This window comes from Dendrobates tinctorius, unplaced genomic scaffold (genome assembly GCF_039654945.1).
Source record: "Dendrobates tinctorius isolate UK_male_01 unplaced genomic scaffold, ASM3965494v1 ptg000120l, whole genome shotgun sequence".
Lineage (NCBI taxonomy): Eukaryota > Metazoa > Chordata > Amphibia > Anura > Dendrobatidae > Dendrobates > Dendrobates tinctorius.
The window spans coordinates 3,311,277-3,335,069 of NW_027361788.1; the positions used below are offsets into that span (position 1 = coordinate 3,311,277).

At 41.7% G+C, this 23,793-nt stretch overlaps 1 protein-coding gene across 3 annotated transcripts in view; it reads right to left on the reverse strand.

The window, feature by feature from the left end:
• Positions 1-4,467: 4,467 nt before the first annotated feature.
• Positions 4,468-23,793, reverse strand: part of DENND1A (DENN domain containing 1A) — a 973,091-nt gene continuing 953,765 nt past the window's right edge. For 2 of the 3 annotated variants that reach the window (XM_073590695.1, XM_073590694.1), the window contains 2 exons: positions 14,681-14,933; positions 4,468-13,585 (listed from right to left, as the gene is read on the reverse strand). In XM_073590695.1, coding sequence (XP_073446796.1) covers positions 12,377-13,585; positions 14,681-14,933 — 1,462 coding nt within the window. In that variant the 3' untranslated portion in view covers positions 4,468-12,376. Of the gene's footprint in view, positions 13,586-14,680; positions 14,934-15,365; positions 15,495-23,793 lie in introns of all 3 variants that reach the window. The other variant, XM_073590697.1, reaches the window with a different exon arrangement.

A 23,793-nucleotide genomic window follows, 5' to 3' on the forward strand; every position in this document is an offset into this window, starting at 1 on the left:
GTACTTCCAGCACAACCATCCATGCGTAAAAAAATATTCCATTTTATTCGTAACCCATTAAAATGAGAAGAAAAAAAGTTAGTGAAGAAAATTTTTAAAACGTGTTTCAAGCGGAACAATCACCCTTAAATCATACCATTGTTTCTTCACTTACTTTTTTCTAATTTTAATGGATTACTAATAAAATAGAATGATTTTTTTAACCTCGGATGGTTGCACTGGACTTCTTCTTACTTGTTTGTGCTGACTCTGCCAGCTGGATATGGCACCCTCTGGTCGATACATACAACATGGTCCACAAACTATTGACAGAGCTGGTGAGCTTTTTTCTTTTTCTATCATTTATGGCTACAGGGCTGAAGTCAGGTGAGGAGACCCGCTGTCAGTCCTGAAATCACATACCGTACTTCGATTGTGATATGTACAGGTGTCTGAATGAGGCCTTAAAGCGAACTGGTTACATCAGCAGTAGGGCTAAGGCCTGTTTCACATTTCCGCTATATGACGCTAGGCTAAATCCGCCAGAGCCGTTAAAAACGGATCCGCCTCATTCATGCGCCAAACGGATGTCAGCGGATCCGTGTAGTGTACGGATCCAGTGAAGTCGGCTAGCGGGGGAAATTAAAAGGAACCACGGTCTGGGAAGGAGAGAGAGAGATTTTTTTGCATTGCTGCGGCTTTTCCGGAAATGCTATTCAGGGTTAAATTGCTCGGCAGAGGAATTCTGCTGGACATGCGCAATCGAAAATAGCGGACCGTCGCTCTGAAAAAACGTTTCAGAGTCCGTCGCCTCCACCTGGGAACCGCTAAAATTTTCACGGATCCATCAAAAAACGGATGTGACGGACGACCATCAGTCAAAATCCGCCACTAATGTAAGTCTATGGGGAAAAAAACGGATCCGCCAAAAAAAGGGGCGGATCCGTTTTTTCTAAAAGTGGCGGATTTTGACTGATGTCAAACAACGGAAATGTGAAACAGGCCTAAGACTGATTTGGTTTTAGACCCTCTCCTATTGTATCCTCACCCATCCCCTGTAGATTGTGAGCCCTCGCGGGCAGGCTCCTCTCTCCTCCTGTACTTGTGTGTGCTTTGTATTGCTCATGTTTATTGTACTTGTCTTTGTACGCCCCTTTTTCACATGTAAAGTGCCATGGAATAAATGGCACTACAAAATGAATAATAATAATAATGGGAAGACTGTCAATAACCCTTATGTCTTCGCCCTAGTCACTGTATTTCTGGCAGCTCTAACTTTCATTGTTCTTATCTACAACACATAGCGGTAATTCCGTTTTTCACTCCACTTTGGTTCTGCACCGTACCGGATCTACAGTTTTGGCAATAAATCTAGAACAAGATATAGTTAACAGTCAGATTACTATCTGCAAGTTAGCCACTGCATTCAAGGTTCCTGTACATTATTATTTCATTTTCTAAGGCGTCCACACACTAATGATACCTCCTGCTAATTTTGTAGCTTTGATCCCAGAATGTCATTAATTTATAAAACGCAAGTTTTACGTAAAACTAATTGAAATATTGCATGTAGTTGCTAAGGATACTCTGACCTCTCGCTATTCTCAGGTGCACAATACCCGGCAGCAGAGACTCTTGCCATCTTAGCCGCGAGATGCAATAGACAACCCCTTTAAAATCAGCTTTTTACATGGTGGTCTTTGATAATAGTCAGTTTGAGCAAATTGCAGATTTCGTGCAGGTTTCACTCTTACTATTGCTTAATCTAAACCAAGAAATGACATTTAAAAACCCACAAGGCCAGGACAATCTACAAGTGGAAAATATCCGTAATGTGTGGATGTGATTTGGTAAAATCCAGATGGTTTTTGTCCTGAGGAAGAAGTATCATACTCCGAAATGTGTAGACAAAATAAAAAACGCACACTCTTAATATAAATCTGAACTACCCTCATTCACCAGCAGCAACGGCACAGATTCTCCACATTTTTTTCCTTCTACACCATCTTACTTGGTCTCTGGACCCATGGACATGCCACAGCTGGGATTACATGATTTACTAATCTTGTGTGATCACAACTTAGCCCCTTAATGACCGCCAATACGTCTTTTAACTGACCTGAGATACAAGAGAATATCATCCCATACAGGTGACAATCCAGCAGCTGTCGGCTGTACACCATAGCTGACAACTTGCTGCATCACAAACGATCAGTGTTGGCACCGTCCATATCTGTTTAACCCCTTAGTTGCTGGTCTCAAAAGTGACATCAAATAAATGGTTAGTAGATTGTGGGGGCTTCCACTTTAATCTAATTGACACACCGAGATCATGATTGTGTGGTCCTGATGTTTGCCACAGCAGTTCATGGCCAAATAGCAGCCATAGAGTCTCTCGGCTATAGCGGTCAGTTCAGAAGTTAGCGACATTTAGGTGGTAAACAAACACTTTTTCAGTCCTGCTATACCACTTTGCATTAATTCCTGAAAATCAATTGAAGGGTTAATAAAGTAGCTGACATAAGTTTTCAATATGTCGAGGGGTGCTGTTTTTAAAATACTATCACGTTTGGGGTTTTTCAATATAAAGCACCCCCAAAGTCACTTCAAACCTGGATAGGTCCCTCAAAATAATAGATTTTGGAAATTTCTTTGAAAAAATGAAAAATTTCTGCTACATTTTTAAACCTCCTAAATGGCTAACAAAATAAATGAGCGTTTTAAAAACGGCGCTGATGTAAGGCAGACATATGGGAAATGTTATTTATGAATGTTTCTGTGTGGTATTACTATCTGGATTAAAAGGATAATCATTCAAAGTTTGAAAATTGCAATTTTTTTTACATTTTTGTCAAGTTTCTGATATTTTTTATAAATAAACAAAATACATATCAACCTAAATTTACCATTATCATAAATTATAATGTGTCATAAAAAAACATTCTCAGAATTACTGGGATTTATTGAAGCATTCCAGAGTTCTGACCACATAAAGTGACATAATTTAAAAAATTGGCCCCGTCACTAAGGGGTTAATCAGGTTAGTATAAACTTTATTCATTGCATTGATTTTAAACCGGATGAAACCCTATTTCACTTCTAATTGCTTCCTTAGCATGTCACTACTCAATGGAAGAGAGACAGATCATCATTAGGCTAAAAAAAAGAAGAAAGCAGAAATGTTAGGAATGGCCAAATCCACAGATTGGTTCATTCTGCCAAAAAAATAAAGGCGCACTGGATGTCCATGGAAGAAAACAGTGGTGGATGATCGCAGAATCCTTTCCATTGTGAAGAAAAGCCCTTCTCAATACTCACCCAAGTGAAGAACACTCTCCAGGTGCTTCAGTATCTTAGTCTACACCATAAAGAGAAGGCTTCACGAGCGCAAATATCAATGGTTCACCGCAAGGTGCAAACCATTAATCAGCCTTAAAAATGGAAAGGCCGGAATAGACTTTGACAAAAAAAATCTAAAGAAACAGCCCAGTTCTGGAAAAGCAAAACTAAGATCAACCTGTACCAGAATGATGGGAAGACGAAAGTATGGAGAAGGCTTGGAACATTTCAAGATGCACAGCACAGCACATCCTCTGTAAAACATGGTGGAGGCAGTGTGATGGCGGGGGCATGCATGGCTTCCAATGGCACCGAGTCATTAGTGTTTATTGATGATGTGATTGAAGACAGGAGCAGCCGGATGAATTCTGAAGAGTACAGGGCTATACTTTCTGCTCAGATTCAACCAAATGCAGTGAGGTTGATTGAATGGCGCTTCACAGGACAGATGGACAATAACCCAAAACATACTGCGAAAGCAATCCAGGAGAAGTGCAATGTTCTGAAATGGCCCACTCATCACCAGGATTAATCACCAGATCTCAGCCCATCGAGCAGCATATCACAGGCTGAAGACAAAACATAAGGCAGAAAAACCCACAGAGAAGCAACAAGTGAAGTCACTGCAGTAAAAGCATGACAAAGCCTCACAATGGAGGAAACCCAGCGTTTGGTGACGTCCATGGCTTCCAGACTTCAGGCCCTCATTGCTGCAAAAGATTCTCTACAAAGTATTAAAAATGAACATTTTATTTATGGAAAAGTTAATTTGCTCTATTACTTTTGAGCCCCTGAAATGAGGAGGCTTTGCAGAAAAATGTCAATTCCTAAACATTTCACAGGATATTTTTCTTCAACCCCTTTAATTAACCTTGAAAGTCTCCACTTCAGTTGTATCTCAGCTGCTCCATTTTACATCCAAATTAGCAGCCTGCAGAGCTGAAATCACTTGTATGAGATTACTGTCCGAATATTTTTGGACCAAACTAGTTCTGTACCAGGAAAAAGAAGTTCTGACCCTTCTACAGATATAAAAATAAGAAACCTGCATATAACGGAGGATCTGTTAAGACAACAAATAATACACAGAATGACAAGCACCGATATAGCGGCCAGCAACCACATTAATGATACAAGGACGCGGGATGGTAGCTGGCTGTAGATATTTATTTTCCTGTAAGTTTCACAAGTTCATTTTCACGGCTTTGTAAAGTGCACACTAATTCACCGAGCGTCAAGAAAAAAAAAACTGATTCTTTTTATTTTATTTTTTTGTACTTTTGTGGTTTACACACTGGATAAAAAGGTATAAATGATAGAAAAATACTTGTTTTTGTGAGAGAGCGAACACGCTCATCGCTGAAATGTGCATGCACGACCGTAAAAAAAAGGAAAAACAAAAGAGAATGCATGTTTAACCCGTTCACAGCCTGGCAAAACGAACAAGTTATCTTGTCTTTGCCTACAGCAACATAAAAGATATATCTTTAAAAACAAAACACTAGGATAGGTTAGAAATGTACAGAAAGTCTCATGCAGAATATGTAGCCTCTGAGAATTTGCTGTTCTGAGGGTAGCAACAAATGTACAGGTGATTAAAGTGGACTTGTAACCTCCATTACCCCAATCTATATATCGATGGAGCCGAGAAAATGGAAAAATGGATAGAAACAAGTAACACTGATGGCCACCAGCTGACGAGTTCAATCTAATGTCACTTTCAGCTGCTACTTTTCAATCTTACTATTTACATACACATTCGGATGAAAGAGCCGCTGCCAGACTTATCTTTGGGATGGAAACGATAAAATGATCGGCCATATTAACAGAATGTCCTATCTAAAGGGAACCTGTCACTCAAGTCATGCTGCCCAAATATTTGAAGATCAGGTGAAAGACCATTGGGAAAAACTGAACTAGTCCAGCACCGCTCTTGGCCGGCTACTCCCTGCTCCGCTCTAGTTGACACACCGGTCTCTCTCATGTGTGTGGTTAGCAAGAGACCTGTCAATGAATTCCACCACTAATGGCATTGGGAAAAGCTGGCTGGGGACAGCGGTGGACTAGTCTGGTCTCCAGTCATGGTCATACTATTTTTTTTTCCTGATTTTTCAGAGACTGCCAGGAATCATGCCAGCAGACTCTGATTCACGCTGCCCGTGGTTTCTTTTAAATTAACCAACAGTGGAAGCCGGAAGATGTCTGCCAGAGCCACGTACATCACAAGGTGCCACATAAAAGATAAGCGCAAAGTCTCCCAAACCTGCAGATCCTAAGAGAATTTGGTGACTCTCCGTGACTAGGGGAAGAGGGATCAGGCCTGTGAAATTTTCATCTTTAAGGGAGATGATATACATTTAGAAGACTTGTGCTTGTCTGTGGTGGAGGGTTATAGGGAATTAGCTAGGTGGATGGGCACTTTTAGGACAATCTTAAGCCCTCCTGTAGTTTTGAAGCTGCTGGAGAATCACCGCTCGGAGACTATTGCATTAGATCATGCGGACCTTGGAATATTGTGACAGATGAAACAACTGAGAATTGGAAAGGTTGTTGCGGGTGCGGTCTGACCTAATTTTTTTATTGAGAATTATTTGAGGACACAAACAGTGGTAAAAAGTAGCATTCACCCTTCCACCACTCCTGTGCAACTTTATTACCTTCATCCTGAATAATTGGACAGGTCCACTTTAATGCTTTGCTACGAGAAAAAGTTGAAAAACAGCAACAATATAAAAGAGGCGTTAAAGTGAGTAGAAAACAGACTTCCAGAAAGTAATACATCTTTTTCATAAAACACTGGCGACTTGAAAAGCACTTTGTCGTAAAGTAGTAGTGCAGTAATAATTACACAGTGCATCCATCTGATCATGTTTCATGTAACAAGCAGGATATACAATCTATAATTCCAGTACAGACTGGAGTAATATTCCTGGTCTTGTGATGAAATCTATAATTCCAGTCTCACCCAGCCGGAAAACACAATAGTTTACTATCTTGAATATTTCAATGCCACTCATTATATTACAAAACACTTGATAATCATACGTCAAGCAAAAAACAAAAAAACAAACCCATAAAGTAAGAGTTGTAGTAACATTACGTGACCAGCAGGCGGAGTGGTACATTCAATGTGATCCCGCCTTTGCACCTGGTGGTGTCAATTATATTGCATTCCTCAAGCTCCACACTCCCAAAAGACAGTAATCAGAGATGGGAGAAAGCAGCAGAGGAGCATAATACATTGTAAATGTAACATACAAAGACTGTAACCTATCACACCAGAATGCTACAACGTAGAGAAGGACAGGCAGTGTCATTGTGGCAGACGTCATGAAAAGGGACAAGAGTGCTGACCATTGGGACATTACCTATGTAAGCTCATCATGGTCTCTAGCATCCTGGGGTGGAGATGTTTTTGGTCAATCATGGGAAGCACCATACAATAAAATAATAAATGATTCCCTTATCCGTCTTCATATAGGCAGCTAAGTATGGTGGAAACTATATATATGTCCTCTAAGGAATTGATAAGGCAGCAGCTATATAGATGTCTTCTTAAAGGAAAGCGATCATTAGAAAATGAGTTACTGTTTAAATCAGGTTTTTGTGTTAATTGCCTTTTTTCCCCCTAAATCACAATCTTTATTAAATATAGAAAATCTTGCAATTCTCATACTAGCCACTGGGGCATTTTTAGACTAACTTATGTTGTTTCATCAAACAACACATGTACATAGCCTGAATGGTCAGATCTATCCCAACCTTATCTTTTGCATTAAGCATGTGTAAAGAAGGGGAAGCAGGGTCAGCCTGTTGTGATTGGTGGATTCTAGGTTATCAGGTCTGGGGTTTTGGGTTCAGTGGGCAGTCCTATCAGTGACTGACAGCTCTCTCTGGGTGCACACAGATGACTGCCCACCAGACCCAAAAACTCCAGAAAGAGCAGCGGATTAAATGATTAAAAGACAGGTTATACTGAATCGATTCTCTCCAAACGATATATCAATCTACTCCGCTTCCCCTGCCTTATAACATGGGGCCTGCAGAATGGGAGACATTCTTCCTAGTGACAGGTTCACTTTAATGAATCTGGGGTCTCGCACTCCACCCCAACCCTTCAGCAAGACCAAAGATGGAGGTCGCCTATGAGTCTAAAAAAAAAAAGCCCCAGTGGCCAGTGTGAAAATTTCAGGATTAATAATTTTGTATTTGAATAAAGATTGTGATATGAAAAAAAAACATTTTGTCAATTTTTTTTTTTTTTTTACAAATACAAGCAACACAAAAACCTAATTTAAACAGGTTATTTTCTGATGAAAGATTATCTTTAAAAAATGGACAATCCCTTTAAAGACATGGATGTTTTTAAAATAGCTGGAGACATATCCACCTTCTGGTAGCCCCGTGGATCCATCTCAGACCGCTCCAGAGATCTGGATATCAACAGAAATGCTGCGAGTGGCTGCAGCATTCAGGTGCCTAGAAGAGCGTGTTATTAGATGTGTTTCTTCTTCTCACCTGACAGCTGCAGCCAATTGCAGATGTCAGTGCTCCGCGGGGGCGGTACTGCATCACCAGGGATGATGGGAGCTGGGAAGAACTCTGTTTATCACACGTACAAGCATCAAGATATTAAGTCAATAGAACCTTGTGCCATCCAGTTAGAAAAGTACTCCTTTTGTGCCCATGGGTCTCTGATAACTGCTGGATGGAATCCGACAAGGCATCCAGAGGACATATATGCTTTTTTTAATGTTTCTCATGCAGCACCATACATCTGGGGATATGTCAGGTTTAGAGATTAGCTAAGGAAGGATATATAGCAGCGAGGTCCAGTGAATTCATCCTGCATGTGTAGCATGCCCACAGTATGGGTACTTCCCATGTGCTGGAATTTGGGGAAAAAAATCAGATGGATTTTTGCTACAAACTCTGCTGCACTCGGATTTTGTATTACACAGGAGAAAATCTGAACTGTACTACACAAACAATTGAAATTGATCACTTTTTTACAGTGTTTGGCTGAGAATTGTTAAAAGGAGACTGTCAGCACAAATTGACTGTTCAAACCAAGCACAGGTTCTCGGTACACCCCTGTTGTGGATGAAAAGTTCTGTGCACTCTCCCATTAGTTATTCATCTATCTACTTCCTCCTCTACCTCAAATAACAGCTCCTGGCTTTACAGTAGCCAGAGAAGGGTACAAATAGGGCTTGTTCACACACGTTTTTGTCACGGGAAAAAAAACACAGCAATGGACAGCAGCAGCAAAGCGAATGAAATTTCTGAAATCTCTTGCACAAGCTGCCTATTTTTTTACTTTTATTTTTTTTTTTAAACCTCCTCACACTGGCAGCTGTGTTTTTTCCTTGCAGATTTTAATCTACAGTACGTCAATTTTTTCAGCATTTTTTAGCGGTTTTCACCCATTCAAATTACTTGGGGAGGGGGGTAACGTATCAAAAACACAAGCAAATGCAACTACTGAACGTGCACATATACCCAGAGAGGGAGAATAAAGAGGTGGAAAGGTGCACTAAACTGTTTCGCCATAGGAAGGGTGCACCAAGTGGCTATGCTTGGTTTGAACAGTCATTTTGTACTGACAGACTATTTAAAGGGAACCAGGTTTTTGCCACCCCATCTGAAAACATCATGATGTATGCGCAGAGACCCTGATTCTAGCGATGTATCACTTACTGAGCGGCTTGCTGCCATTTTAATAAAATCCTTGCTTTCTATGCTGCAGATCTAGCAGTTCTCTGAATGCTGAGCTTTGTATAAACCCGCCCTCTTCACTGATTAGTAATTTTCTGTGTACACTGTGCAAAGCTGTCAATCAGTGGTGGGGTTATACAGATCTCATGAATATGGAGGACTACATGGCAGCAGGTTTAGTAGTCCTATGGTGATAATCTCCTGATGATAAAACTGTGATTTTATCAAAACTACAGCAAGCAGCCCAGTAAGTGACACAGCGTTGAAATCAGGGTCTCTGTCTCTACATTATGCTGTTCTTAGGTGACAAAAATCCTATCACTTTGCTTCAAAAAGTTGGCTGGAAGTATGTAGTGTATCTACTAAATGTGAACATACGGTATACACTGTATTATCTGTGTACACAGCGAATATGACCACAGATGTCCATTAGTCAGATGTATGAAAAGAAAAAGTTCTGCCATAAAGTACATATGGCGGCTAGACATCAATACTGAAAGTAATGCCAAATGTTAAATAAAGTGTGAACTTTGCCTAAGAAGGCCCGATCCTCTCTGAAGGCCAGGTAAGACCAAATATGTTCTCTTAGGGAGTATATAGTGTTTTTCTGTAGTCAACCTGTAGGTGGTTTTTCTATACAAGTGTGAAACTAGAGACATATTGCTACGCAATGAAACAATTTGCAGAAATCATTCCAGCGGCAGTGGCAGTAATCTATAGCTGCCAGATGGGAGTCCTGTGGACCGCCTCCTGCCTGATGTCATCCACAGCTCTTCTTTTGATTATCCAGCCTTGTGTGACGTCATCGTTGCTGAGTGATGCCTATGTGACATCGATCCAGGGCAACTAATCAAAAGAGGAGCAGCAGATGCCGCTAGGTAGGAGGCGGTTTGCGGGCCTCCAGTCTGGCGGCTAAAGTTTACCACTGTGCAAATCTATTTGCATCTCTATTATGAACCAGGTTGAGCAATGGGGCTTACATAAACTGAAAACTACACAGACTCGAAGACAAAGGAGTTCATCTTCCAGTAAACCACAATTGATGGTTCCTGAAAACCAAAGACACTGGATTCACACTGCACAATCCCAACTACCAGTATATGGAATAAGTCTTGTACTTTACCAGTCTTCTTATCTGTCTGTCAACTGCCGTTTGGAAATTTCTGGATTTTCGAGAGTAAATTATCTACACAAGATTTCTACATGACATCACAACCATTGGGTGCAATTACGCTGCTGTCACTATGGCAGGATAACATGTTATAAAAGGCCACAATGCCCACAAAATATCCCTGTGAAGCTCCAAAAAGCAAAAAAAAAAAAAAAGATATGCAATGTAACGCTATATGACAGAGTGAGTGGGGGAAAAAAACTAAACTTCAATCTAATAAAATCCAACGACTTTCAACATTTCAGACTAGGCATATGGCAACTGAAAAATACAAAAAACAAAATTCCCTGTTACTCTTTACTGCATACCAATGAGAAAAAACCCGAAAATGTCCAAAAGTTTAGAAATTACTTTTAAATTAAATTTAAAAAAAACTTAAAGATTTTCGGTACTCACTGTAAAATATTTTTTCTCGCATCCTTAATTGGACGATACAGGAACCATGGGCTAATATTTTGCCACCTTGAGGCTGACACTAAGATTACATCTCAGAAAAAAAAAACTGACTACTCCCACCCGCTACACAGGGGCAGCTGATACCTAGTTATTCAATTAGTGCAAAACCTGTAGGAAGAGCAAAGTCAACCTCTCTCACGGGGAGTACCAAAAATCTTTATGTCTGGGTCACTTCATTGGGGGACGCAAGAACTATGGGAGGTCTTACAGCTGTCCCTGGGGTGGGAAAGCTAATATCAGTACTGCAGAAAGAATAGCAATCCCTCAAGTTACTACCCGAGCAACTGTCACTTGTAGTACCCCTCTGCTAAGGTTTGCATCCCTAGACGCAAAGATAACAGAAAGGTTAGTTCCTAAACTGCCTAATCAAGACTAAAGACATTTCCACCTCCGAATGACACTAATCTAAACTGAATAACTGGGTATCGGCTCCAAAGGTGTAGCCTGGTGGGGAGACGTCATCTTTTAGTGTCAACCCCAGGGGACAGCTCAATAACTTATGGTTCCTCTGTCACCCAATGAGGCGGCCGAGAACATAACCAAAAACCATAACAAACATATAAAGAACTGTAGTCATATAGAGGTGACATGCAAGGGTTACTACTTTCCTGATTTTGGGACCATAGCCAAGACTGACTGCATAAGTTTAGTCTGATAAGTGATGAATCCAAGACAAAAATCAGAAAAGAAAAAAAAAAAATCACCCCAGTGTAGGAAATTACTCTACCTAGTGCGTCATATATTGTGTAGTGAATGACCGGTGGTGTACAGACCCAACAACATACAGAGCAGATATATATCTTGTGCACATTAACACTTAAATAACTTAAATTCATTTTTATATGGCTCAGCTAAAAGGATAACGTCACCTAAACATGGTCTGTTGGTGTCACAAGTGGAGAATATCAATTAGTACGTGTAGAAGATATAGTGTACGAGCTACACTAGAGACTAGTACATTCGTGTTCTAGATACTGTCATTTTTGATGACCCCCAAAAAACATCAATTAGTGGGACATGGTACATAAAACGTCTAATTCCACTTTCGGATGACAGATGTGTCGAGGACGTAGAGTAGCGACTACTATAATATCTTGTTCTGGTGTTGTGTACTTAGTCACAGAAACCGCTAATGACGAGTGCAGGTATTCCGCTACATAGCTATTCAATTTTTGATACTTTGTGGCTGTCAAATCTTTTCTACAAAACTGTGTATTTTTACCACAACGATCACATTTGCTATCACAATGATCAAATTTTGCTATAGAAGACTAAAAACTGTGCTGCTTCATAAATTGCGGCACATGGTAATAACGTGTGCTAACACATCATTCAGCACTTCCCGGGGACTCTGTGGGGCATTAACATGATAAGCAAAGTGTCAATGTATAGTCCTTGACAGATCTCATACTGTGATGCCTGTTCAGCATCAGAAGCTTTTTTTTTTTTTTAGTTTACGATAAAGCACTGGATTCAGTAGTTCTACATCAAGACAAATTCCAACTGAAAAGTAGTCAAGCAGACGAAAATCAGAATTTATAGTCACCCAAACCTAAAGAGTATAATGAGTCAATTGAGATTAAAGCCTTTAATTCCAAAACGTATGAAATCCGTGAGCAAATATTTGATCTTAAAGATCTCTCCGTATGAGATGAGAACGTTCTTCAACACCTGGACAACTTGCTCCTTGACCAAAACCTAAAAATTCAAATCCTACTCAAAAGTTTCCCATCGCTTTCGGAGCTGCTCTACTTTTCCCGGAGTTGGAATTACTGCCTCTTTTGTTTTGGTGAGGAGCTCATCAAAAGGGTCCTTGGGTTGACCTGGTCTAGAAGGGAGAAGGACAGTGTCGGAAATCTTTGAAGGTCTAGGAGGGATGGTTGGATACTCCCTGGGTTTGTTGTCTTGAGGTTTGGCGGATGGCCGAGTCATAGGTAAAGTTCTATGGCCAGATAAGCCGGTCATGACTGGTGGAATGTTTTGTCGCGTTTCGGAGTTTGTTTGACCTTGTTGCATTAATGTATTGACTGCAGGACCAGAAGGAACGTGGCTTAGTAGACTACTTCCTGACAAGGCTGGAGTTGGGCGTCTCTGACTGTGATAGAAAAGAGACCTTGAAAAAAGAGAGTTAGAGACGACTGGTGGAGTAAATGGTCTCGCCGTGATGCCTATCACGGAGACGGCATGGTCCTGCGGCATTGCTTGAATAAATGGATTAAGTGGTGAATGTATAAATGCAGGCTGTGGGGTGGGAAATCCCAATTGCTGAGGGAAAGGGACAGGAGCGAAATCACTTTGTAGAGAGGTAAAACATGGAGTGCTGGAGTAATGTGGTGCTTCAGAGCTCTGAAGACCACTTCCTAGAGGAGGCATGGTGTCGCTCTGACCCTGACCGACTATTAATGGATCTAAAAGACTGAGAATATCATCATTTACAGAGATCTCAGTAGAAACTTTGACAGGCTGTAACAAATCAATAGAACTAGAATCAGAAATTTGTCTGTGTCCATCCGAAACTGAGTGTCCTTGTAGACTTTGCAAAGGAAAGCTGATGTTCTCCCCGAGCTGTAGTATACCGGATTCTACTGCCAAAACGTTTTTCTGCTTAGAGACTCTTGGCGCTGGTGGTGGAGGAACGATTCCCAGCTCTGGCGTTTTCCTGCCATGTGGTCTTGGGATAGTGATATTTCCGTGGCTGCTGCTCAACGTTCCCTCTCTATCTCCAGATACAGACGTAATTTCCTTCTGTGGAGTACTTGTATCACTACCGGGAAGGGATGCATGTTTCTCCGGTGAAATCTGCAGATATTTGTCAGGTATTGCCATGTCATCTTGCCCCATGCTCCACAGTTTATTGTATGGGTGGTTGTGTTTCATTGGTGGCACCAAGCGATTTCTCTCTGGTACGGTGAGATCCATTCTCTGTCAAACAAAATTAGATTAAAATTGGTGTACAGATATTTTTTGCAGGTAAATAAAATGTTTTTCAACTGGGTCATTAATTCCTCACGGTTTTCATCATCTATGCTAGCTGCCATTATTTATTTTCAAGGCTAAAAAAAATTGTCTTGGTCATGTAATTATGAATATATGGTAGAATTCCAATGCTCCACTTCTACTATTCCATGCTTGGTTTAGGGCTGCTCTCAACTAAACTGCTGACTCATGTAGAAAAATACAAAGCACCAGATTTATCCCTCAGAAGTATCTTTTTTATTGATCATGTCACCTGGCCTGATATATGATGTGATCGATGCAGAATACTTCAAAGAAATAATTACGGTGCTTTGGATTTTTGTACTTTGGTCATGTGTCCAACTCATGACCAGGATTCTCATCTTCAAGACATTTTCCACTTTGAAAATTGCCATTCAATGACCACAATTAGAAACCTTAAAAGCCACGTCAATATATTATTTACGTCTTACCATAGGTTGGACATTACTTAAGTCGGCACTTCTATTAAAAGGAATCTGTCAGCATGATTTTGCGATGTCATCTGACAAAAGCTTGATGAGACCCCAATTCCAGCGATAAATCACGTGGCCTACAAGGTGGAGCAGTTGTGATACAATCACAGTTTTCTCTGCTGCAGATCTAGCAGAGCTCAAATAATGAGCCTTGTAATAACCCCTCCCCCACCACTGATTGGCTGCTTTTGTATATAACCCAACCCACACCACTGATTGGTTGCTTTCTGTGTATAACCCAGCCCCCACAACTGATTGGCTGCTTTCTGTGTACATTTTATAGTGACTGAGCCCTGCTAGTCAGTGGTGGTCAAGCTGTTGGTATAGGAGGCGTGAGACACCTAGTCCTGTAGTGGTAATCTCCTGCAGATAAAACACTGATTGTATTGAAACAGCAAAACACATCTAAGTAAGGGACACATCGCTGGAATCAGGCTCTCTTTCACTACATCATGGTGCTTTCAGATTACATAGTAAAAACCTGCTGACAGATTCTCTTTATTAAAGCCTCTACTCTTTTCTTTTAAATTAACATATGACATTTCACCTGATAATCAAATGTAAAATGGTCTTCATGGTCCTCCTTAGGAGTTCTCAAGTCTTCCAAACTCTTGGCTTGACTTATAAGAGTTGGTTGCGATTCCACATTGAAATTACTAAAGATATCTTCAAGCAGATTGACATTGGGGATATCCTTATGTGATGGTTCCTGGTCAAGGACAGAATCGCTTTCCTTTTCTGGGCTGATGATCTCGTCACCATCAGGATCTGATTCCTTTAACGTTCGATACTGTTGAGGCCTAAGACAAGTTGAAAGCAAAAATAAAGATTTCACTGAAAAAAATTAAAATATACAAAAGGGAAGAAAACATTTTGCTGGCTAGACAAGGCTGAGTCCTGCCCGATGAGCTGTTTCCAACGATGTGTAAGCTGAAATACCACAACTCCGTTCACTGTGCAGTTCTCTGGTGCTGCAGATCGGCTCCTATTGAAGTGAATGGGAGCTGAGCCGCATACCCAAGAATGGCCACTACACAGTGAACGGAGCTGTGCTGTTCCGGGTCTGATCACTTTACTATTTACATCGCTGAAAATAACTGAGTAATTGAGGTGTTGGACCCAACCAAGTGCATATTGATGACCCATCTCAAAGATTCTTCTAAGATTGATTCTACAGGCTGATTTACTGCAGAGGGAAAATTGTGTTATTGATAGAAAAGAAAGACAGAGACCATTCAAAGGGAGCAGAGAAGATAAAGTTTTCAGAGAAGGCAGAGACAGGATCCTCCTCCTGCAGGAACTCATCATCGGAGGAATCTTCAGAGAGGAAGACAGTATAGTGGCGTGTGGGCTTCACAACGCTGAGAAGACAGGAGAAGACAGTTAGCAACGTCCCATGTTCTCGCCTCACGCATACAAACATTCCTAAAGGTAAATGCTTTTAGATATGTATCCCGATAAACCATGGAAAGTCCACATATCTTACAACTGGAAAACGTTTGCAAGCTAAATGAAAAAAAATAGGTTCTAATGACAGAAATCTCATTGTCTCTGACATCTGAGTGCAGCGGGCATGATGATGTCACCACATGGCACCCACTGCGCTGAGATGTGCGGCACTTCAGAATGCTAGCTACAGAGACCAGAGCAGGGGGGAACGGAGGAGGAGAGGCGAGTATTGTATTTATTTTTTTTTAAATCAGTAAGTACATTGTAGTGGCTATAACATTGTATGGAAGACTATGAGGAGTGCATTATAGTGGATGGAGGACCATGGGTTGCATTATACTGTATGGAGGACTATGTGTAGTGCATTATACTGTATGGAAGACTATGTGTAGTGTATTTTAGTGCATGGAGTACTATGAGGAGTGTTATACTATATGGATGACTATGGGGAATGCATTATACTATGTGGAGGACTATGGAGTGCATTATACTGTATGAAGGACTATGGGGTGCAATATACTGTATGGAGGACTATGGGAAATGCATCATATTATATGGAGCACTATGGGGTGCATGATATTGTATGGAGGACTATGACGAGTGCATAATACTGTATTGAGGATTATGGGGTAAATTATAGTATATGGAGGACTATGGGCCTCATTATACTATATGGAGGGCTATGTGAGAGCCTTTATACTTTATAGATGGCTATGTGGGTGCTATTATATTGTATGCAAGCAATTACACAGTGTGAAAGTTTGCGTGCATCATACTGTGTAGAGGGCCGTGTGGGGGCCATAACACTGTGTGATGAGGTGTAGGGCAATTATACTGAATGACTGTGTGGAGGTTACTGTTTTGGGATCATACTGTGTTGGGGTCACCATAATTTGCCATAGGAGATGAGGTGAGGTACAGTAGGGTCATCATACCGCACATGTGGAGGGTACTGTAGTGGAATTCACTGTGAGGGTATCATACAGTGTTTGTGGGGCACTTTTGTTGGCGTCATACTTTATGGGTGCAATCTAGGGCTTCCTAGGAGCAAAATTACGGTCCTTTGTGAGAACTGCAAAGTTGTGACATACAGCTCTTGCAAAAATTAAGAGACCACTTTCAAATGTTCAGTTTGTCTAATTTTTCTCTTTATAGGTATATTTTTCAGTAAAATGTAAATTGTTCTTTTAGTCTATAAACTTCTGACAACATGTCTCCAAATTTCCAAACAATAAATTTTGTATTTTTTTCTGACAAAGAAAAATGTTCAAAGTAAAAAAACAAAACAAAAACAGTGCTTTGAGACCTCAAATAATGCTAATAAAGTTCATAATCATTTAGAAACAACAATACTAATGTTTTTTTAACTCAGGAAGAGTTCAGAAATCAATATTTGTGGAATAACCAGGATTTTTAATCACAGCTTTCATGCGTCTTGGCATGCTTTCCACCAGTCTTTCACACTGCTTCTGGAGCAAAAATGTAAGCAGTTCTTCTTTGTTAGATGGCTTGTGACTATCCATCATCCTCTTGATTACATTCCAGAGGTTTTCAATGGGGTTCAGGTCTGGAGAATGGGCTGCCCATGACAGGGTTTTGATGTGGTGGTCTGTGGTCTCTTAATTTTTGCCAGAGGTGTGTGTGTGTGTGTGTATATATATATATATATATATACACACACACATACATATAATATCAATTATTGCACTTGGACTAGTGATCCTTTTGATACAGTGTTAAAGAGGTAGTTCCACCATTAAAAAGCACAATTTAAAAAATGAAAATAAAAATAGAGAAGCATACTTATACACATATACAATAAATATATATTATATATACACACATGTACATATATATATATGCCTTTTTATTTTATGTTTAGTTTTATTTTTAAATACCAGTGCAATTTTAATGAAAATTGGAAAATTGTAGGGTGCAAAGAAAATTCTGCACGATGAACAAGCAAGAACAAGACCAGGTTGTTCCCTTCAAAATTGGGAGCACTGGATGCTCTTCTTCTACTGCAAACTTTACGCTTTTCATTGTGCATAACTTTTAAAACACTTGAAGACATCTACATTCCTGCGCCATTGAAGATAATTGAGACTTTGTTTTGTTGAGGCTCAGAATCTGGTCTGTGAAACTCTCGTCCTCGTCAGTGATCAGGACCACTGCCGATAATGCTCTGCACATTCGGTTCCCCTTGTGTTAACACCTGCGTGTGACACTGGTGACAGCTTGCTTCTTTTTAAATACCATGTCAGACACACATCCTGCAATAGCCGCGGGTAGCGCGGAGCCGGTGTGTATTATTACAAGTGCATGGGTTTATTTTTAATGAGGAGGATAGGCATGGTGAGAAATCCCGGACAGGCCTGCCTCGCATCACTGTGGTCAGGACCAGGAATTGCTGACAAATGGAGAGATTTCAAATTTAATTGACATGTAAATGAGGCGGCGAATATAATGAGAGGATGGAGGGATTGTGAGAATGACGGATCTGTAGATGAGCAAATATTGACTATGGGACTGTAATAAACACCCCCAGCAAGAAAATACGCCTGCTCGAGTATCAGAGGCGACCTCGTAGTAATCATCATACATCTCACTGATGATACAGTTTCTCTGTTTTCGACTGCAGCATGTAAAGGCAAGCAACAAGGAGGATGGCATTCTTCACCAATGATCGTCTGTATGGGGGCGCCCAACGGTCATCTGTATGGGGGGGCATCCAACTGCTGTCTGTATGAGAGGGGCACCCAACGATCATGTATATAAGGGGGGCGCCAAACAGTCGACTGTATGAAGGGCCCGCCCAACGGTCGTCTGTCTGAGGGGGGCACCCAACGGTCGTCTGTATGAGGGGGGAGGTGCACCCAACGGTCTTATGTGTGAGGAAGGGCGCCCAACGGTTGTCTGTATGGGGGTACCGAATGGGCGTCTGTATGGGGGGACGCGCAATGGTCATCTGTAGAAGGGGGGCACCCAACGGTCATTTGTATGAGGGGGAGGAGCACCCAACGGCCATCTGTATGATGAGGGGCATCCATCAGTCATCTGTATGAAGTGGGGGCACCCAACGGTCAGCTGTATGAGGGAGGGCACCCAATGGTTGCCTGTATGAGGGAGGGCACCCAACGATCATCTATATGAGGGGCGCTCAACGGTCATCTGTATAAGGGGGGCACCCAACCGTCGACTGCATGAGGGGGCACCCAACGGTCATCCGTATGAGGTGGGAGAGGCACCCAAAGATCATCTGTATAAGGAGGGGTGCCAAATGGTCATCTGTATGAGGCGGGAGGGGCACCCGAGGTGGGAAAGGCACCCAAAGATCATCTGTATGAGGAGGGGCGCCCAACGGTCATCTGTATGAGGCGGGAGGGGCACCCAACAATCATTTGTATGAGGAGGGGCGCTCAACAATCATCTGTATAAGGGGGCCGCCCAACGGTTATATGTATAAGGGGGGCACCCAATGGTCGCCTGTATGAGGGGGGTACCCAACGGGTCGTCTGTATGAGGGGGAAGGGCGTCCAATGGTCATATGTATAAGGAGGGGCGCCCGACGGTCATCTGTATGAAGGGGGTGCCAAACGATCATCTGTATGAGGGGGGATAGGTGCCCATACAGATGAGGAGGTGCCCAACGGTCAGCTGTATGAGGGAGGGCACTCAATGGTTGTCTGTATGAGGAAGGACACCCAACGGTTGTCTGTATGAGGGGGTAAGGGCACACAACGATTATCTGTATGAGGGGCGCCCAACAGTCGTGGATGCCCTCCCTCAAACAGATGACTGTTGGGTGCCCCCCTTATACAGATGAGGCGCCGCCATGTATGCTAGGGTCATTGCTGACCCGTGTTTATTTACCAGTGACTTGTCTGTAAATATATATGTGATAACATGACATTCCATTTATGGGGAGTACTGTAACAGGGTAGGAACTGCCTCTGTGGCCTCCATGCCCTGTGTTCCACACCTTGATAAAGTGGCTAGACACTGACTTAAAGGGAATCTGTCACCAGGTTTTTGCCACCTAATCTGAGAGGGGCACCCAACAGTCATCTGTATCTGTATGAGGGGTGGCACCCAACGATCGTCTGTATGAAAAGCCGCCCTGTGTGTTAGGGTCATTGCTGACCCGTGTTTATTTCCCAGTGACATGTCTGTAAATATATATGTGATAACATGACATTCCATTTATGGGGAGTACTGTAACAGGGTAGGAACTGCCTCTGTGGCCTCCATGCCCTGTGTTCCACACCTTGGATATATGTGATAACATGACATTCCATTTATGGGGAGTACTGTAACAGGGTAGGAACTGCCTCTGTGGCCTCCATGCCCTGTGTTCCACACCTTGGATATATGTGATAACATGACATTCCATTTATGGGGAGTACTGTAACAGGGTAGGAACTGCCTCTGTGGCCTCCATGCCCTGTGTTCCACACCTTGATAAAGTGGCTAGACACTGACTTAAAGGGAATCTGTCACCAGGTTTTTGCCACCTAATCTGAGAGGGGCATCCAACAGTCATCTGTATCTGTATGAGGGGTGGCACCCAACGATCGTCTGTATGAAAAGCCGCCCTGTGTGTTAGGGTCATTGCTGACCCGTGTTTATTTACCAGTGACATGTCTGTAAATATATATGTGATAACATGACATTCCATTTATGGGGAGTACTGTAACAGGGTAGGAACTGCCTCTGTGGCCTCCATGCCCTGTGTTCCACACCTTGGATATATGTGATAACATGACATTCCATTTATGGGGAGTACTGTAACAGGGTAGGAACTGCCTCTGTGACCTCCATGCCCTGTGTTCCACACCTTGATAAAGTGGCTAGACACTGACTTAAAGGGAATCTGTCACCAGGTTTTTGCCACCTAATCTGAGAGGGGCACCCAACAGTCATCTGTATCTGTATGAGGGGTGGCACCCAACGATCGTCTGTATGAAAAGCCGCCCTGTGTGTTAGGGTCATTGCTGACCCGTGTTTATTTACCAGTGACATGTCTGTAAATATATATGTGATAACATGACATTCCATTTATGGGGAGTACTGTAACAGGGTAGGAACTGCCTCTGTGGCCTCCATGCCCTGTGTTCCACACCTTGGATATATGTGATAACATGACATTCCATTTATGGGGAGTACTGTAACAGGGTAGGAACTGCCTCTGTGGCCTCCATGCCCTGTGTTCCACACCTTGGATATATGTGATAACATGACATTCCATTTATGGGGAGTACTGTAACAGGGTAGGAACTGCCTCTGTGACCTCCATGCCCTGTGTTCCACACCTTGATAAAGTGGCTAGACACTGACTTAAAGGGAATCTGTCACCAGGTTTTTGCCACCTAATCTGAGAGGGGCACCCAACAGTCATCTGTATCTGTATGAGGGGTGGCACCCAACGATCGTCTGTATGAAAAGCCGCCCTGTGTGTTAGGGTCATTGCTGACCCGTGTTTATTTCCCAGTGACATGTCTGTAAATATATATGTGATAACATGACATTCCATTTATGGGGAGTACTGTAACAGGGTAGGAACTGCCTCTGTGGCCTCCATGCCCTGTGTTCCACACCTTGGATATATGTGATAACATGACATTCCATTTATGGGGAGTACTGTAACAGGGTAGGAACTGCCTCTGTGACCTCCATGTCCTGTGTTCCACGCCTTGATAAAGGGGCTAGACATTGACTTAAAGGGAATCTGTCACCAGGTTTTTGCCACCTAATCTGAAAGCAGCATAATATAAAGATAGAGACCCTGATTCCAGCGATGTGTCACTTATTGGGCTGCTTGCTGACATTTTGATTAAATTAGACTTTTGTCAGCAAGAGATTATCTCGAGAGGACTACTTGGCCTTCTGCCAGGTAGTCCAGCCACACCCTCCACCGCTGATTGGCTGCTTGATGTCTATGCAAAGTGTTACACAGAAAGCTGCCAATTGGTGATGTGGGCGGGGTTACATGGAGCTCAGCATTCAGATGGCTGGTAAATCTCTGCAGCAGAGAATACAGGGATTTTATCAAGACTACAGCAAGAAGCCCAGTAAGTGACACTTCGCTGGAATCAAGATCTCTGTCAATACATCATAGAGTAGCAAAAATTTGGTTAGAAAATCAATTTAAAGAGGACCCTCCACTTTCCATAAAATGTAATATTTTTTCCTGGTGCAAATGCCACTGTTCTCCTAAATCCAGCGATGTTTATCCTCTGTTTCTGCACCCCTCCGTTACTTAGATATGGACCCTTTTCGTATGTAAATGTACTCTGATTAGCCAAATAGGTGTGGTCCTCATATGTTCTTTTGGACATTGCCCTGCTGGCTAAGGAGCCAATAATAACATGTAGGGACGAGGAGGCCATATCTCAGGAACGAAGAGACGTTGAAACTGAAAAAAAACATCGCCGGATTCAGGAGAACAGCGACATTTACACCAGATAACAATATTACATATTTGTGGCAAGTGACAGGTCTTCTGTAAAGAGTAACTACGTGCCTTTGTAATTGCAATTTTTTCCATGGAACATTACCAATAAGGGTATGTTCAGATGTAGCGCTTTTTTTTTTTTTTTTTTGCTGAGCCATATGGAAACTGCAGTATAAATGCTGATAGAATCAATATGATTTTTTTTTATTATTATTACGTCACAGATGAAAAAACGATGAGTGTGAATGAGATTTCAGACTTCTCATTCATTTTGGTGTCACTCGTATAATGCTAGCCATTCCACCACATCCACAGCTGGTCCTCTTAGGGGTGCACGATTCGAGGCACCGAACGGCTGCACTCCGGGGAGTCACGTCTCACCATTAGCGCTTACCTACTTGTCAAAATCAGCCCTACCACTAGCAAAACAAGAAGAATAGAGCGATTTTTATCATCATATATTAAAGTAATGCAGAGATTTGGACCTTGGGGTTTGTATATTTTTTGCCATTTCTTGCTGCTCCATGCATATAACATGATCTTATTTTTTTTTTTTGCCGTCTGTTTAACTTTCCAAACAAAAAAGAAACCGTATAACGTTCCTGCAAGGACCAATGTGAATGACTATAGTACATGTACAATGCTATGGAATATGCTGGTGTTGCAGAAAAGGGACTTCCAAGTTTTAATACCAATGTGGAATAAGTCTATATCCGTATCATAAACATTGACCACTACGAATTAAAAAAAAAATAGCATAGCTAACATCTGTTTGAGGGCAGCACGGTGGCTCAGTGGTTAGCGCTGGAGCCTTGCAGCGCTGGGGTCCTGGGTTCAAATCCCACCAAGGACAACATCTGCAAGGAGTTTGTATGTTCTCCCCGTGTTTGCGTGGGTTTCCTCCGGTTTCCTCCCACACTCTAAAGACATACTGATAGGGAATTTAGATTGTGAGCCCTATTGGGGACAGTGATGAAAATGTGTGCAAACTGTAAAGCGCTGCGGAATATGTTAGCGCTATATAAAAATAAAGAATATTATTACTATTATCTTTTTACATTATTCAAGGATTCAGACATTGCATTTTACCATCTGACGCCACAAGAGGGCAATAAAGTTCCATGTTCCTTTATCTCCCAAAATAAAAAAATCCTCCCAGCAACCGTGAAAAGAAATCACCTTATACAAAGAAATTAGCATTTTTCATTCTTTTGTGCAAACTGCTACCTTCAGTTTGTATTGTGATTACAAAATCAGATGGGTATGGCGATATGACAACTTGAAAACATGACTAAAAATATACATTGCGCATTAGCCAAAAGGTCCAGTTACACCTTGCTCCACTGAACACTAATGAAAGTAGGAAAGAATTAAAGTAAGAAACAAAAAAAATTATAAAAAAAAAGTATTTTTCTTAAAGACAAAAAATTTGCATGAGACTGTTGCCAATACCAAGCTTCTGCAGAAAAAAACTGCCCAACACAGGCACATAAACAGGTGCACTAATACTATGCAAGTGTCATCAAACAAGCCCACATACATATATCATACAAACCCACTCTACAAGACTGGCAAAGCTTCATGATGGGAATACAAGGTGCATCAATCCAATTCCCAACCACGCTTGGCATTAGATGCAGCATTTAAAGGGTTATTCCTATCTTCATAGAATGGATATTATCAGATAGAGCTTTGAAAAACGAGCACTTTTGCCATTTACTGCTTGATAAAATTTTCAGCCGTTCTTGAGATATTAA